We start from the raw sequence: 17030 nt of genomic DNA, 5'->3' as shown, positions 1-17030 counted from the left end.
ACAGAGCACAGACTATATAGAAAACCTACCTTTTTTATCAATAACGTGCATTTATGTATACCGATGTATCAATTCACATTAATAATTTTTCCCTTTTTGATCATTTGCAGTATGCATCCAGCTCATCTGGAGGAGAGAGCTCATGTGAAGAAGGACATGTCAGAAGACCTCCCCATCTGCGACCATTCCACCCACGAACGGTTGCCCTTGACCCTGACCTTCCTGTCCTGAGTATATCTAGTGATCCTGATTATTCTTCTAGCAGTGAACAGTCTTGTGATACTGTCATCTACGTTGGTCCCAATGGTGCAGCTTTGTCTGACAGGGAATTGACAGATAATGAAGGTCCTCCGGAGTTTGTTCCCATAATCCCATCCCTGAACAAGAAGAGAAGTAAAGACAATTCTGCTACTGGTAGGAGTTCTGACAAGGACCATTTTAAATGCAACACTTTTGCTGAACTGCAAGAAAGGTTAGAGTGCATTGATGGAAGTGAGGAACCCATCAGATTTGCTTGTGGAGAAATCTCTGTTGCGTCCAATTGTAGTCCATTGCCTGGAGGTACAGAAAATGCACAGTCTAAACTGATAAAGGAAAAAATATCTCCTCCTTCTGGAGGATTTAAGAAACCAGTTCCACAAGAAACTGCATCTCCAAAAAAAGGACATAACCTCCCTTTCCAGACTGTTGCACCAAAGGGTGGCAATGGTAATTGTCATGAGAAGAACACACCTCACTTGAAAACAGAGCTTTCCAACCCACAGAGCAGAGCTGACAGTAAAATAACAGTACTGGAGGGAGAGAGAGAGACAATCACTGATTCCCTGCAGTCCTCAAGGTGTAGCCCTTCAAAGAATCTGGAGCAGAATAAAGCTACAGCTGGCTGTGTCACTAAAGAAAAGTCCTTGTATGCGAAGAGACCCTTGCCAAGTCCAGCACCCCCGCCTCCACAGCAGAAAGAGCAGGTGCCAGGCCCCAGTGCTCAGAGTTTGGAGCTGGACAATAGCAGTGCAGTTCGCACTCCTCCTGTGGGAATGAGCAAGCAGATGGCAAGCAAACCTGAGCAGAACCCCCAAGGAAGCACATTTCTGGTTGGTAGTAATGCCCAGAATCAGTCAGGTGCTATAGAGGTACACAGCTTCCGGTCAGCGTTCAGAGGTAAATGTTTTGATCGGGATATACTAACCACCACGGTGACTTTGCAGCAGCCTGTTGAGCTGAATGGAGAGGATGAACTTGTTTTCACTGTGGTGGAAGAACTGTCCATCAGCGGGATTATGGATAACGGAAGACCTTCAAGTATCATTAGCTTTAACAGTGACTGCTCCCTTCAGGCTCTTGCATCGGGTTCGAGGCCAGTTAGTATTATCAGCAGCATAAACGATGAGTTTGATGCTTATACCTCACAGGAAACTTCTACTGGTGTAAATATTGATATTGTTGTGCCCTTTGCTAAGGATCCCTTTACCAGCAGCAGACGTTCCTCCATCAGTTCATGGCTCAGTGAAGTCAGCATCTGTACAATTGAAAGTGATGGAGCCCAGTCTAGTGACAGTTTTGTTGCTCAGTCATCTTACAGCTGTAACAAGTCTGAGGAACCATTCAACTTGGATTCACCCAATTCATCTGTCCCCCTAAAAAGCGCTCTGAATGACAGTGGATTTTGCTTCTCTGAACTGGACAGTGAGAGCATGAATTCTAGCAAGCTGTCCTCAGGCTTTGGCAAAAGCCCTCAAACCTCTGAAACTACCAAAGCATCTCAGATTAAAAGTGCTTTTTGTGTCACTGATCAGCCTGTAAAAATAAAATGTGGTAATTCTTGCGATACACCTGTAATAGAAACAATACATTCTAGTCTTCCTAGGAAAACAAAAACTACCTCGTCTCCAATCCACAATAATACTGTCCTTAGCTATAAAGAGCTGCAGAATCCACATTGCATATTTGAAGATCCCTGGCTGTTGCGCACAGATAATCAGCTGGAAACGAAACCTGCAGATGCATTGCTGTCTCCAAAATCTCACACATTTGGTACTGAGAAGCAGCCAGGAAAAGCTGCCCAGTATTTTGGTGCAGCATCTGGGCCAACGAAGTCACAGACTATGCTCACCTGTTCGCAGAGGGTTGTAGATGGTTGTGAAATGGCCTGCAAATCCTCCAGCGGAGCTGCAAAGAAGTCAGAAGCTGTGATGAAGATGCCACAGCTGAAGAGAGGAGCCACCACACTGGGAGTGATGCCAGTATCGCATGCTAACAGTAGTTTGTCGGAGGCCATCACCCGAGGGAATTCGGATGCTCCCATGGCCACTGGCAGCTTGAAATCTTCACTGGGAAAGAAGAGTGTGCCACAGAAGTCAAGCTTGTTGCCCAGGCCAGGTGGGCCAACACCTCCAACACCTCCCGTACGCAAATCGAGCCTGGAGCAGAAACCTGTCGCTCTGGGAAATGGTGGGGGAAAAGCCACCAGCTTGGACTTTGCCAGAGCTGCCACACCAAAGGTTGAGGATGAAATGGATTTGCGTTTGAAAGCTGGGTCTTACTTCAGTGAAAGTGCCAGCAGTAGAATGAACCTGAAGGGTGACCACTCTTTGCCTAAGATGACATCAAGCTTGAAGGCGAAGGCATCAAAGAGTGAAGCCGTGCACCGCTACGGAAGCCACATGTCCCTGGAGAGGTGTGACAGCCTGACATCAGTCGGATCCAAAGCAAATGTGGCGAGGGAAAATGGGAACCCTGGAAACAGCCGGACAGGACGCTCTGTCCCTAGGCTGGGCATCCCCCCTGTTGCCTCTGGTGTGGCTTTACCACCACCCTTCACCACCCCTGCACCTGGAAAAAACAGCCAGGTAAAACCCACAGCTAACCAGAAGGTCCAAGCCAGTGGGAATAAAAACCGGGGCCTCTCTGCCAGTGGGTCAAAGTCTCTCAGCTCCTCCGTGAAGTCCCTGGCGCAGCCCGCGGGGAAGGGCTCTGGCGTGGCCCCTAGTGGGAAGGCGGCCCCCCGCTCTGTGCAGCCTGTCAGTGGCAAACCCGGCCGAGGGACCATCATGGGGACCAAGCAGGCCATGAGGGCGGCCAACAGCCGTGTGAACGAGCTGGTGTCAGGTGGCTCTGTCAAGGTGGGCCACTTCCGAGGCTCCACTGACTCTGACAGTGGCAATGACAGCGGCATTAACCTCAGTGACGAGAAGTCGCAGGTCCCGGTGCTGCCGTCTCCCTACAGCAAGATAACGGCACCCCGGCGGCCTCAGCGGTACAGCAGCGGGCACGGTAGTGACAACAGCAGCGTCCTAAGCGGGGAGCTGCCGCCAGCCATGGGGAGGACGGCTCTCTTTTACCACAGCGGTGGCAGCAGTGGCTATGAGAGCATGATTCGGGACAGCGAGGCCACTGGCAGTGCCTCCTCGGCGCATGACTCCATGAGTGAAAGTGGGATGTCGTCGCCGGGCCGGATGAGGAGCCTCAAGTCTCCCAAGAAACGATCAACAGGTAAGGAAGGAAGGGGAGGGCAGCCAGGTGGCCGCTAGTGTGCTGCTGAGTCCCTCAGGATGGGGATTTTCATAGCACCTCCAACTGAGATGGAGAGGTGATTTGGGGGGAGCTCAAAGCCAGGACTGCCTGCATGCACTTGTGTGCTTGTATCGCTGTGACAGCAGCTACTTGTCATTTATTTCACTTCAAAGCTGCAGGTGTGACACAGGTGCTGCGGCGGAGAGGGCAGGAGAGGCGCCGTGTGCCCTGGGGCGACGGCAGCCTCCCTGTGAGGGAGGAGGCAGCAGATGGCCGTCAGCAGACAGGGGTACGTGCCTTCCTCAGCGGGGTTGGTGGCGAGCACGGCACCAGGACGGCCCAGATTAGGAGGGTGTGCGGGTGGATTGGGAAGAGTGAGGGTGCTGATAGCTTTTGTGAGGATCAAGTGAGAAATTCTTGTGCAGGCTGAGGGAGAATGGGGAGAGAAGGGAAGTGAGGAGAGGAGGAGCTCTGATGCTGGGAGTTAGTGAGAAAAATTTCAGTGAGGTGGGCTGCGGCTCCCATTTGGAAACGAGGGAATACGCCTGGAGGGGAGAATAGCGCTTGTGAATTAATGAGGATTGCTGGGTGCACGTTAGGTTATCCAAAGGTAGGACTTGGGGGCAGACCAGAAGGGTGCATATGCAAGATGCAAGCAAATCCTACATTACTGCTACCAGCTAATCGCAAAATTATAGTGTTGCTCTGTAGTAGTGGCTTTATAATGTAATTTTAGAGTGCACGTGTAGATTCTATAAACAATAGCAAACTGATGGGGGGATTGGTTCAGAAGAGGCTCCTGCTCACATACTGTGCCAAGGCAGATGCCTCTGACTGCACTGTGCAAAGGTGGGTGTATAAGTGCCGGGTCCTTTTTTCTGCTCTCTGGTGCCTTTCCTCGTTGCTTTCGCAGGTGGTGCACATGTAAATGCCCCCTTCATGTAAGCTGGTGGTAGCCAGATTCAGAATCAGGATCGTATGACTGCTGTTACAGTACTCATTTTTATTGATGTAGCTTGAAGTCCTGTAGTGTCGTAAAGAATCAGTAACAATCGGTGCCGTGTAGCTAATGACCAGCAGCCTCATTCAGCAACCTAAGCATACTGACTGGTAGAAATATAGTAGGATTTGATACCAGCAATGCACTGAATTTGAGTTTTTGGTTGGAAAAGGATAATTATTGCAGTCCTTGTAGACATCCATAATGCTCAATTCTGGCTCAGAAACCAGAAAAATTCCAGCCCAAGTGAGTTAAACTGACGTAGATCTCAGAGTGCTTTCTGGTCAAAGCAACTGAGTTGCTTCAGCAGGTGATAAATCAGTTTGGAAACTTAGTGCAGCATTTTGCTGCAGTTCTCTTTCCGTAGCATATCAACCTATTAAACCTTTCCTACAAATCAATATTAACAGCTGTAAAATTTGTGCACATATTGAGAAGGCATTACCCACTGATGGATTTCTATTTGTTTTTGCCTCAGGAAATGCTTATAAGGTCTTTAAAAATGACAAACTATTTCTTTTTCCAATTGAAATTACTCTATATCAGTAAATTATGTATTACTTTTGTGGAATGCTTTAGACTTTGAGACCATAATGTATTTTATACATGAAAAAAGATTTCTAGGTACTTTGTGAAATATTTCTTAGAAGAAATGTTTGATGCAGACCCATTATTGGCCTAAAATATATTGTAATCTTTGCCAAGTGTTAGAGATTCTTGATGTTGCTTACATTGCTCCAAACTGTGTTTTAGCTGTGCAGTCTCTGCATATAAGGAAGCTTTGGAAGGGAAACCCATCCTGTGGAGAGATCCTGCTCCCTTGGATGTTGCTGGATACCTTGTTCCCTTATCCTTGAACTTCATCTTTGGAGAAACGACATCAACTTTGGACTTTGGCTGGTTCAGTGGAAGGACTTTAAGTTTGTCTGTTTAGTGTATAAGTCTTACTGCACCTGTTCAATGTTCTTTTCAGACAGAATCCTGCTCTTACCAATGTAGTTCCAAGATCAGAGCTACAGTGGTTGATTTCAGCAGGCAAATAGCGGTGATTCAAGCTAAATAAGTTGGGTTGTGCGAATGATGAACAGGTGTTGTAGAAGTAGAATCAAGTCTTACCCTTTCCAAAATATTCCCTTTACGATTGTTGTTGTTACTTAGAAGTTAACAAGGATGTAATGAAGAATAAGGGATATTTTTCTTAAGACTATGTAAACCAGGTAACTCTTCAAGTATATGTGGAGGTGTATTGTTCTCAGGGCTACCTGCAGGACTTTTGTCTCCATTTTCTCTGGAAGCTTGTGGCAGGGCTTACTTGATGGCCTTAATATGAATTTTACTTTCCTGCAGAGGTCTCAGGCCCAGTATTTACCTTGGGAGCACTCTCCTCTGAGCAACAGTGTCTTGTCTGTTGGATATGCTCCCTTTGGCAAGACGACCAGAAGTAATAAGACTCCTTACCTCTGAGTTGGTTTTCAATTAAAGCTGTTTATACTTCCTGCTAACATGTGACATTTCAGTTTGTTTCTGGTGGCCTTCAGTCCTCCTGTTTGCCTAGGGATTGGACAGCAGGCTTGTTAACATTGTCTGAGCAGCCCCATGTGTGTGTACTCATCCTCAATGTATGTAATGTAGTGGTCAATCTTTGAGAGAATGAAGAGAGAGACATTACCACAAAAAATGCTGGAAAAAAAAGTGCCAGCTCTCATATACAAAAGTAACAGCATTTTTGAAGGACACAAGTCAGCTTCTGCTGTAGGAAACAAGTCTTGGCAATTGTATCAATGTAATGGTTTGCTGCTTATTTGGGGAAAAAAAAGGAATCGGAGAGGTTTGTCATGCTCTGACCTTCTGAATGTTAGTGCAAATAGTCAGTGATAGGCCTGGACATTGGAGGTGACTCAAATTGCAGCTTGGTTGGTTGCTGCGTTCTGAAGACCTCCTAATTCCACAGTGTCATTGAAAACTGCTGGTATTTAGCTCCTTAAAGTATTAGTGGTAGTTCTGGAGAGAACTGTTGGCTCTTTGCAAAGAAGTAATGCAATGAAGGGGATCTTAGGTAGTCTTTCTTGGCTTTAACTGGAGGAGCAGGATATTTTCTGACTTGTCTGTCATTATCAGTATCGGTCTGAAATTACTCACAATCACATGTCCATTGCAAGGTAATGAGTACCATAATAGCTCACCAAAGAAATTAATCCAGGAAAAATATTTTTGCAAGGAGAGAATAAACAACTGGGGCTCAGTCATCTGCTTTGGGAAGAGGAACTGCTCTTACTCCCATCAGTAAACCAAGAGGAAAATATTTTGCCAAGACAGTAATGCAGTCAGCAGCCTGAGGGTACTTTACTAAAAGGAGAAGAGCAAGAAAAGCATTTCTTCTAAGTTTCTGGAGAACCTAGATCTTTAATTTGCTGCAGTAATGTTCTACAGTCTGTTAGTCCTCCTAGAGTCTGAGGAACTTTTGTCTTTTGTGTTTTAGGTCTCCAGCGTCGTAGACTGATTCCTGCTCCATTGCCAGATGCTGCCTCACTAGGAAGAAAACCCAGTGTCACTGGCCAATGGGTTGACCTACCACCTTTGCCAGGCACTTTAAAAGAGCCATTTGAAATTAAAGTTTATGAGATTGATGATGTGGAACGATTACAGCGACACAGACAAGAGGAAACTGAGGTCAGCACATATTTTACAGTATACAGGCAGAATCCTTGCTTGAATGCTGGAATGGTGTTCAGGAAAATGATTGCAATTAAAAAACTATAATTATTAATTTTACAATTCATATGTTGGGGTACCCTTAACACAGAAAATCAAAATGATTACTGTCTAAAATTAATTGTGTTTAACATGACTGATGGTGTAAATGGAAGTTACCGATTAATATATTATGAGAAGACTTTATAATCTTACCCTAGTTGATGAAACCTTACAGCCTTTCTCAACTGTAGGGTCATTAACTCTTTATGTAAATGACGGGATTCTGTTAAGTCAGGGATACACTGAGTATGGTTTGTTTGTAATTAGGAAACACCAGCTAATTCTATTTTGGAGACAAGAATTTCTATATTCTTCTGATGCCTTTTTCCCATTTCTTTCATAATAGCCTTTCCAGGATGTTGAGAAGGTAGGAATACTTTTAAGAAAATAAGAATTCATATGTCCTAGGATTAAATATGACCCTTACATTATTATTAGGCTTTATCATTTGCACTACTGGAAAAAAATTCCTCTACAAACATTAGTAATCTCAAAATATATTGGAGATGTTTACTAATTCAGAGAAGTGCAACAAATGCTCGAGTGATGTAGTATGCTGTTCCTCTAGATTGGAGGCCATTAATTTACACTCCAAATTAAAAAACAAATACCACCACCACTGAAAACCAACTTCAACAACAACAAAAACCCTTGCCTCCTAACTCATAAGTACTGAGCTGGGGGCAATTTGTGTCCAGCTGTCGGAGGTCAGCTCATAACAGGCAAATTCATGAAATGTTTTTTCTGTGTTTTAAAAGGGTCTGATGTATTTCCATACCAAGCTGAAGATACTAGAGAGGCGCCAGCAGCGAATCAGAGAAGTAAAGGCAAAGCATGAGTTTTTGAAGGAAGAGTTGGAGGAGACAAAGTGCAGGTTGATGATGGATCCAAATAAGTGGAAAGAAGACTGTAAGTCTTATGCAAAATAGTAGTATGATCAGCATGTAACAATTTTTCAGCATGTGAGCAGTCCCACTGACAAAGATAAGCAGTTGCTAAGATACTCTGCTGAAATGAACTCTAAAGTACTGTGTGACCCCATTAGCATTTCTGTGATACAGATATTTTTTTTTTCAGTGCTGGATAGTATCAGAAATGGAAGAACTAAAAAAAATACAGTGGAAACTCACTGTGATTCTTGTTAATATTTATATAATCTTTCGTTATCCTTCTTTCCAAAGAAGGAAAAGATATTTCCAAATCCATATTACGATTGGGAAACTGAGGCATGAGATTTGCTCACAGATTGAGTGCTGTGCTTAAATGGAGCCTCCAGGTAGAGGTTTGCATCTGCTGAACACAGTGAAAAAATTTCTTAGTTGTAGAGACGTAAGATAGTCCTCTACATGATTTTCTCCCTTGTGATAGAATACTGTTTTGCTGTGAGATGTTTATCTTACATATTTTATTTATTTTTTGTCTGACAGTTGAAGTGGATCCTGATCTTGATAAGGAGTCACAGGAATACCTCGAGGCACTGGAACAAGTGACAGAGGAACTGGAGCAGTGTGTTAATCTTTGCAAGTCACACATCATGATAGTGACGTGTTTTGATATTGGAATAACAGATGTACAAGATGGAGTAAGGGAAGTGGAAGTTTGAAGAGAGGTTTTTTAAGGGACTGAAGGAAGTGAAGCTGGATCGTCCGACATGAAGTAAAGAGATGAAGTCGCTGGAAAGTGAAGGAGGAAAGGTGAAGACTAAAAAGCAACAATGAATGTTGTAGGAGAAAGAAACAGATGAGGGGATGGGAATGTTCATAAATCATTTGGTGCCTCAACGTGACCTGAACTGTACAAAGATAAAAGTAGGAACAAGTACTGCTTCTGCCAGATGGAAGCGAAGAAATTTACAAACCAAGACATTAAAAAACAAACATACAATGGAAGTGCCTTTAAAGATCATTTGATTTTCATTTTTGTATTTGGTGCTAGAATTAAAGCCAGCAAACCTAAGCAGACCACAAAATGTATTCCTACGAAATATTTTATACTGTATAGTGTATTTATGACTATATGTAAAAAAAAAAAAAAAAACAAAAAACCACAAAAAACAGCATTGTAGCAAAAGCAATAAGTAAATTATGTTTTCATACCTGAACTTGCCTTCTTGTTTCATAGAAAAGCTGTTTTATGTAGCAGAATTAAAATTGTATTATAATTGTTTTCTTGGTTAGGGTTCAAGATATTTTTATGAACATTTATCTATTGAAAAGGTGTATTATGGCATTTTGAGATGATTGTTTTACCTTCAGGTTTTGTATTATTACTTTTTCAGATCAAAATAAATGTTTGTTTTCCATTTTATATATACATATATAGATATATATTAACTGCTTACCTACTTTCTTGGTTACTAACCTCACTTATCACAGACCTGGTCTTTTTGGAGTCGTTAACTTAAGGTGAGGATGTCTACAAAGGGCACTGTGGTTTGTTTTGGTTTTCTTTTTTCCTCTTTGACTGCAGGAATTGAGAATTATGTTTATTACCAAAACCATAAAACAAACAAAAAAAAAAGGAAACAAAGTTTTTGTAAATGTTAAGTTAGGTCCATATTTTTATATAGTTTTGACTATAAATATAGCATTTGCATTTTGAACTTTTAAGACAAATAGTATATCTTTTTACAGTTTTTCTAAGGAAGGCAAACCCTCAGGATCAAGTTTATACATGCTGCATGAGATTTGTGCTTTTTTGAAGGAGGCCACTTAAGTGTGGGAACTATTGATAAATTGTTGCCAAACAAATACTTTTGAAAAGGTTTAATAGTGTATGTAATACCACATTTCATAATGAATCATATTTTCTGATCATCTTCCTTTTTATGGTTTTTTCAAGTCCTTTGTACAAATATGTATTATAACAGCTTGCTTCAGTTTTTATCTGTGAATAAAAGATACATCTATTGTTACGATTTCTTCTTGCTATGTGAGTGATCTTAATGTTAGGAAGAGAGAGGATGGCCTGTGGTGCACAGTGCTAAATGTCATATTATCTCTTTGCCCAAGAGAGATAACGGAAGAGAGTTTTGACATTAGTCATCACAAACCAATCAGGAGAAAGGCAAAACACCAAAGGGTAAAATAAATAGCAATGATAATACTTACATTCTCTTAGCACTTCATAGCTTACAGAACAAAGACCATCAGCTCAGATGCTTGTTTTCCCTGATGAGACAAAGCAATTAAAAATGGGTCTACAAACACACACAAACTTTAGGAACTGGAATCAAGCCCTGGGCCCTCTTGGTCCATCACAGCATTTATTTCTGCTGCATTTGCTCTCTGGTTAGGCAGTAGTTGTGCGTGGTGCTCATTTCCCACTGATGCCAGCTGTAGTAACTACAGGCAGATTGAATATAAAGCTAGTGCTTCTAATGACACCATCTCAAGTATTTTCCAGACATTTGGTCAAATGGGGTCTGTAATGCATGAAGTTTTCCCCTCCCTCTTTCTCTTCTTTCGTAGCCTTAACAGCACAGCATCCAAGCACTGCATTCTCTTACCTTCCTAAGATGTCTGTGAGGGGGGTAGATGCTTTTTTTCATTCTACAGCTGGAGGATGGAGGAGAGTGAGAGCAAGAGTCTGATGCTCAAATACCTTTATGACTTTGCATAGATTACAAGGGATGCCCTGCTCTTATGTGGTTTATCCCTGGAAAAGGATGCACCATGTTTACTTGTTGAAATTTGGTACTACAGTGAGTTGTATGCAGGGGAATGTGGCATCTAGAATTTCTGGAGGGTCCCTGTACTGATATCCTTGAATACCAGATACATTTATTAAGTTGTAAATTCTTGTGTTTACTTTCTGTGTGTGTGCAGAAAGTTGCGGTTCTTCCAAAGATTGAATTAAAACCAAGCAGTGATTTAATACATTGTGGGTTTTTCAGTGCAAAGATCAGATAAATACAATCAAAATAAAGGCAGCAGTGTGCTGAGGGATGAGGATTTCTTAACAAAAGAAAAAACTAGAGGGCTGAAGGAGAATATTTTCATGGGAGCTCTGTAGTGGGGTGTAAGTTTTGTGCTGGTGCCACTGTACCATCCTCTGAAGGCAGCCATCTTCATGGTGCTGCCTACTACAAGGTGTGTTGACCAGTGGTATCCTCTGAGCCCTGGGCACAGCAGGCTGGACTCGCATCTTTTCAGGGTAGCCTGTACACCTCTAATAAATGGACATGAGAGTTTTTGTTTCTTTTGTTTGCCAGCTCACAAGTCTTGGTTGTTTCTCCCCAACTCTAGCAATATTATAATTGTCTGAAATAAAAATCAAGCCACAAATTATCCATTCCAAATTACATAAACCTTATTTGTTTAAATATTCATCTATGTAGTGTTTGCTGATCAGTCCCGCAGTCTTTGATACTTTTCCTTAATTTCCAGCTATGGTTATGTTTTCCACAAAATAGCAAGAGAGACATTTCAGGGCTGCTTAGTTCCATGTCAACATGGCAATAGCATGCATATTAAATGTATTTAGCCTCTGGCTTGGTGACACAAAACAAGTCTGAGATGCAAAATAAGGTGAAGCAGTGATGGATGAAATAGTGGACTTTTCCCTATGCAAATTATGTTCTTTATTGGTAATTGTGGATAGTAAATCTTCCATATCTCAAGTCCTCAGATCCTGTAATATTCCTTTCTTTTTGGTTACCTTTGCAGTTCTGCCCAGTTAAGATTCATACAAACATATGCTCAGTTTATAATTCAAGCCTATTTTGCAAAAGGCTTAATTATATAAGGTTGCAAATTATAATTGCAAAATGAAACTGGATGCTTTATTTCATTAATTTTCTATTGAGATTTAATGATTTAAGAGAGCCATTAAATTGCATGCTTGAAGGAATGATCTTTTTGAATTTGTTACATTACCAAATAAAACCTTAGAAACACAGTGGTGCTGGAGAACTCAGTGAGTTGCTCTTGGCAGGGCTAATTCACACTAGAATTCTTTCTCCCTTGGTTGCAGATCTTTCCATGAAATCCCTCACCTCCTCCTTCCGGGGGAACCCTTTCTCGGTCCCTTGATGGCCCAATTTACCAAGCAGCTCACACTATGTTTATTTCCTGGTGACAAGATTGGGTCCCCCTCCACAAAATGTAGATGCTGTATTTTTAAATCAGTATAATGGTGTCTCTAAATAAAACCTGAATATTAAAGTTCAGGAAGTGGGACAAGGATTCCCCTTTTCTCAAACGCCATCTCTCATTAGATTCCTCTATCCAGGAGGCCAAAGGTGACCTTGCCTGTGTGTGAGAGGCAGGGAGAGGAGAGGAGAGGAGAGGAGCGCAGCGCCTCGGACATGTGGTTAGGCACCTTGTAGGAAGAGATACAGTATGGACTGAGCCAAAAATCAAGTGAGAAAGCCAGACTCTTATCTGGTTTTCAGGGACTCAGGAAAGCAAGGAGAACCTTGGGTTCTGGAGGCAGCCTCCAAGCTTACTTTTCCATTTTCCCATCCAATGGTCATAGGCCAATAAATAAAACCACTTCTGGGAGGTGGGATTTCAACTTGCTTGTCAGAATTTGCAAGTTAGATGATAAGTCATTAGTCACTCCTGTAAGCTGTGCTGTTGCTAACCGTTCTAAGCAGTGTATATCTACAGGGATATTACTACAAGTCTTTGTAGATGCAGTTATTACAAACACAAGTTTCCTACAGAGAAATCAGATGGTGTGTAGGCAAAAATTAATTTCATGTATGTACAAAACCTCTTTTCCAAACAGTGCTTCTGGTCTAAGGAGTTCCAGCTAGAACACCCTAACTGCAGTATTGAAACATTGGTACTAATAGGGAATGCAATTGAAATATGAGATTATTTGTTCTTTTCTCAGCATGCAGAAAGCGTTTCATTTATTTCTATTTCAAGGTACCCAAGTATTTTGTTTCTAGTTATAAACCCATGTTTTCCAGTCTCTTGCATTTTATTTTTAAAGTTATGCGTGGAACATAACTCCACAGGCAGCTGTTCTATATTGAGGCTATAAGCAGAGTTTAACGCAAAAATGTTGGCTCTAAGATGACCTCTGTATCAGATGTCCAGGCTGGCAGAAGTGGACACAAATAAGAAATGGTGGTGTTTTTGGGCCCCAATTCACTAGAGCACTTAGGCACCTGCTTAAGCAAACAAGTAATTCTGGTTTGTATCCAGCTAAACACTCAAATTTTGGCTTATATCCCACTGACTTGGATTTTTTGCTTCAGGGCTTCAGATGGTGTAAATTGCTTTAGCAGTGGTTCAGGGGAGCTATGCTGACTTTCACAGATGAAGGTCTTGCTAAAGTATTTTACTTATCAGTGGTATTTGGGAGAAAGGAAAGAATAGTTCTGTTGATGTGCAGCAATATCATGAGTGCAAATTAGAAAGCAGAAACTGCCTCCCAGGCTGCTCCTGTACGTAGCATCTCATGGCTTCATGCAGAATTTGACTTGCAGAAATCTGTTTGTAAAATACAGAGAATAAGACATAACTCTTGACAGTGTAGATGTTCAGAGAGATTTATTATCAGACCTGCAGGGGAACTGCCTGATGATAGGTTGTGTTTAGCACCACAGTAACCTTACAGCAGCTTACTTAAGAGCCCATTATTTCCCCTCCTAAGACCCTTCCCTTAAGCTGGGGGACTGAAGGGGTATGGAGGGGAATCTTTCAGAGCAACCCACACTGGGACTCTGGGTTATGAACACTTCCTCAGTGACCTGGTTTTGCCATTTCTATGTATTTTGCTTCTCACTATTGCATTCAGATATTGCATTGAGATAGGTTATTCCTGGGCATATTCCTATGGTTCCTGAATGGGAGGAAAAGACAACAATCCCTTGGCTACATCTGACCAGAGGATGGACAGAAAAGAGATGCTCATGCCAAATTTCTGCTTTTCCCCATTGCATCAGCACTGATTCAGTAGCATAATTCACTTGCAGTACATTTACACTAATATATGCTCTAAAGACTAGGATGCTATTACGAGCTTGGTGGCCAGGAGGTCTCCCTGAGACAGCTTTTGTTTGGTTGATTTGTCTTTCGGATGGACAGCCTATGTCCTGACGTGAGTCAGTACAGCCCAATCCTGCAAAGATTTTGCTTCATTTTTTTCCCCTTTAATGTAAACATTTCCATGAGAGCTTCCTATCAGGTCTGGCAAAGGAATGCAGCAGCTCACACTGTGCTGCCTGGTCTCCCTGGGATGGCTGAACAAGCTTGTCCTGACTTCTGAAAACACAAGCCTGTCTTTCACTGAGACTAAATGGAGCTTTGCTGTCGACTTCAGCAGGGGAAGAACCAGGTTATTAGTTAATTCCCAGCATCACAGTCAGTGCATTACACGGATAGAAGGAGCAAAGCCTTCGGTCCCAGGGTGGTGAAAAAGTAAGTTCCTGCCCCCTTGTTATCTCGCTCTCCTGCCTGAGGTCACCAGATTGCTTTAGATGCTGCCCTTCAGAGTGCCAGGGACCTAATCAGGGCTGCAGAACACTTGACACAGCTCACGTGACTGTATTTAAAGCACATTTTAATTGATCTGACCTTGTATGGGAAATAACTACAGAGTTCTAATGCGCTGCTCTCTGGGAGGCACACGCAGTGCTCCAGGGCAGAGGCGCAGAGAAACACGCAGACATTCTAGAGTTTGGCCTTTGACTGGAAAAACTGACTTTTAAATATTGGCTCACCTAGACCTTTTCCCGCAGTCTGTAACAATGACGCCATTTGTCAGCACCTGGCACAGATATACCTACAAACGCCCCTGGTTTTGAAGGGTGCCACTCATTTTGTTGTACATTACCATTTAAATGAGCTACATTTGTACCTAAAGGCTTCAGTCTCGTGGGGCTAAGTGCCGTACACACACCATTTTTTAGCTTAAATAGACAGAGCACGAGAGGGAAGGACAAAGTGGACTGCTGTGTTCCACTGCAAACTGAGTATGTAGCAGTTCTTAAAAAGAAGTCTCTCACTTTGTCCTTTGCTGGGTACTGAGCAAAACATTCAGACGTGGCAGCTGAAATGCTGCAGACAGGCTGCAATAGGATGCCACTTTCAAACTGCTCAGTTTCCACAGTGAAGAAATATTATTTACTTTTATGACAGGAAATGAGAGAAAGCAAATTTTTCCCTCCAGCTTTTTATCTTCATCTTCTTGGGAGAGAAATAGGAGGAAAATGTAATAATATATAAAATACATCCATAAAGAAAGAAAATGCCAGAGCCTGGACTGTGCATTTCTTTGCAAAAGCTGTGAGTTCTGAACATGTGCTGGTAAAGGAAAGCTGCCTAGCAGGAAGACTGGGAATGAAGTTCACCTCTAGGGCCCGAACACTTGACTATGTGGGGACCTGTGAGGTTATGTTTAGAAATGGATTGTCACTGCTGACAGACACAACAGACACATTTATTCGTCATCTTCATAATATTATAGGTCACGATTTCTTCTGCTTGAAGTCTACTGAGCTATGCTTGTATTTGAATTACATTTGAGAACTGCTCAGTTTTGTGTCATACTTTGATTGCGCTGCTGGATATAGACAGTAAGCCATACACATTACTGAATCTGAGTTAAGAAGATAGAACTTTATACTGTTAGTTTTTTTTTTTTTTTTTTTTTTTTTTTAAGATTTTTTTTAGGCTACTACTAAAATAATGCATATGCACCGCATACCATATACTCTGAAGAGCTCCAGCAAGAGAGATATTCATTTGCATGGGATTTCTCTATAAAACATCCAGCAAGCTGCTGAGTGAAGTGTTGAACGTGGAAACCAACTCCTTTTCTTGTTTTACAAGTTCAGAGCTTATTATGTCATTTTATTATTCCACTCTTTGGAATAAAACACAACACAGTGGATCAGCATAATGAAGTCTGCTATTTTCTTGGGATGCCCTGGCGCTCCCTTCAAAAATCTTGTGGCCTTGAAAAATTCCCTTCTCCAGTCTGGATGTTGAAGTTGCTTGATGGTGTTGTCCTTGATAGCCAGTCCAACACAAACCAAATTCTGAAACAGCATGGAAGCATTAAACTTCAGCAATGTATCTTACTGAACTTCTTCAAATCAGAAACTAGGGAAGTTGTTCCGATTAACTCTGCCAGGAGAGACTACCAGATGTACTGATGGCACACTGACTAGTTCAGCATGGAGACTGAAGAGCCCTTTTCTGGTGTGTAAATTGTAAATGCAGGTCTGAAAGCTTCATAAAATGTACCCCGTCACCTGCACTTCTCATGGTATGGTTGAGACGTTTGAGTCAGTGATGCTATAAGATCAGTTAATATAATAGATAGGTCTGTATATGTTGGGAAATTAGCCAGAAATTTGCACTCTGTATGCACCAGGCATGCAGCTGTGCAGTACTTGCCCTCCAAGGCCCTTCCCCCTTAGCAGTGTTAATAATCAGGTTGGAAATGAGCACAGCAGCCTGACAGCACCATATGCAAACTAACTGGGAGCCATTGGAAATGCTAGCGCCCTGCTTTCCTTTCTCTGGCAAAAGCTTCTCTCTGCCCCTTGTACAGACACAGCTAGTTAATGATTTTCCAGCCGACGGTAACTGAGAACATGCCGGGCTGCTGTCGGCACTCTAGGACCCACGCAAGTTGTTGCATGCATTTCAAGTAGCTCCCACTGTGTTGCTATTTACACTGAGCTCCCCACACTTTGCAAGGGGAAATTTAGCTGTAATCTCCCACAGTAACAAGCTGCGCAGACAGTAGTCCTGTTATTTGTATTTAAGTTCACAATATGGCAATGCTTCAGCAAAGCCAG

At 42.3% G+C, this 17030-nt stretch overlaps 1 protein-coding gene across 1 annotated transcript in view; it reads left to right on the top strand.

The window, feature by feature from the left end:
* Window positions 1-10181, top strand: part of KIF26A (kinesin family member 26A) — a 100264-nt gene extending 90083 nt beyond the window's left edge. Inside the window, 4 exon segments of the mRNA XM_040558424.1 lie at window positions 111-3489; window positions 6990-7180; window positions 8023-8173; window positions 8692-10181. Of these exon segments, the coding sequence (XP_040414358.1) occupies window positions 111-3489; window positions 6990-7180; window positions 8023-8173; window positions 8692-8867 (3897 nt within the window). The 3' untranslated portion in view covers window positions 8868-10181.
* The last annotated feature ends 6849 nt before the right edge of the window (window positions 10182-17030 follow it).

This window comes from Cygnus olor, chromosome 5 (assembly GCF_009769625.2).
Source record: "Cygnus olor isolate bCygOlo1 chromosome 5, bCygOlo1.pri.v2, whole genome shotgun sequence".
Taxonomy (NCBI): domain Eukaryota; kingdom Metazoa; phylum Chordata; class Aves; order Anseriformes; family Anatidae; genus Cygnus; species Cygnus olor.
This window is presented reverse-complemented; position numbering and strand designations above follow the sequence as displayed.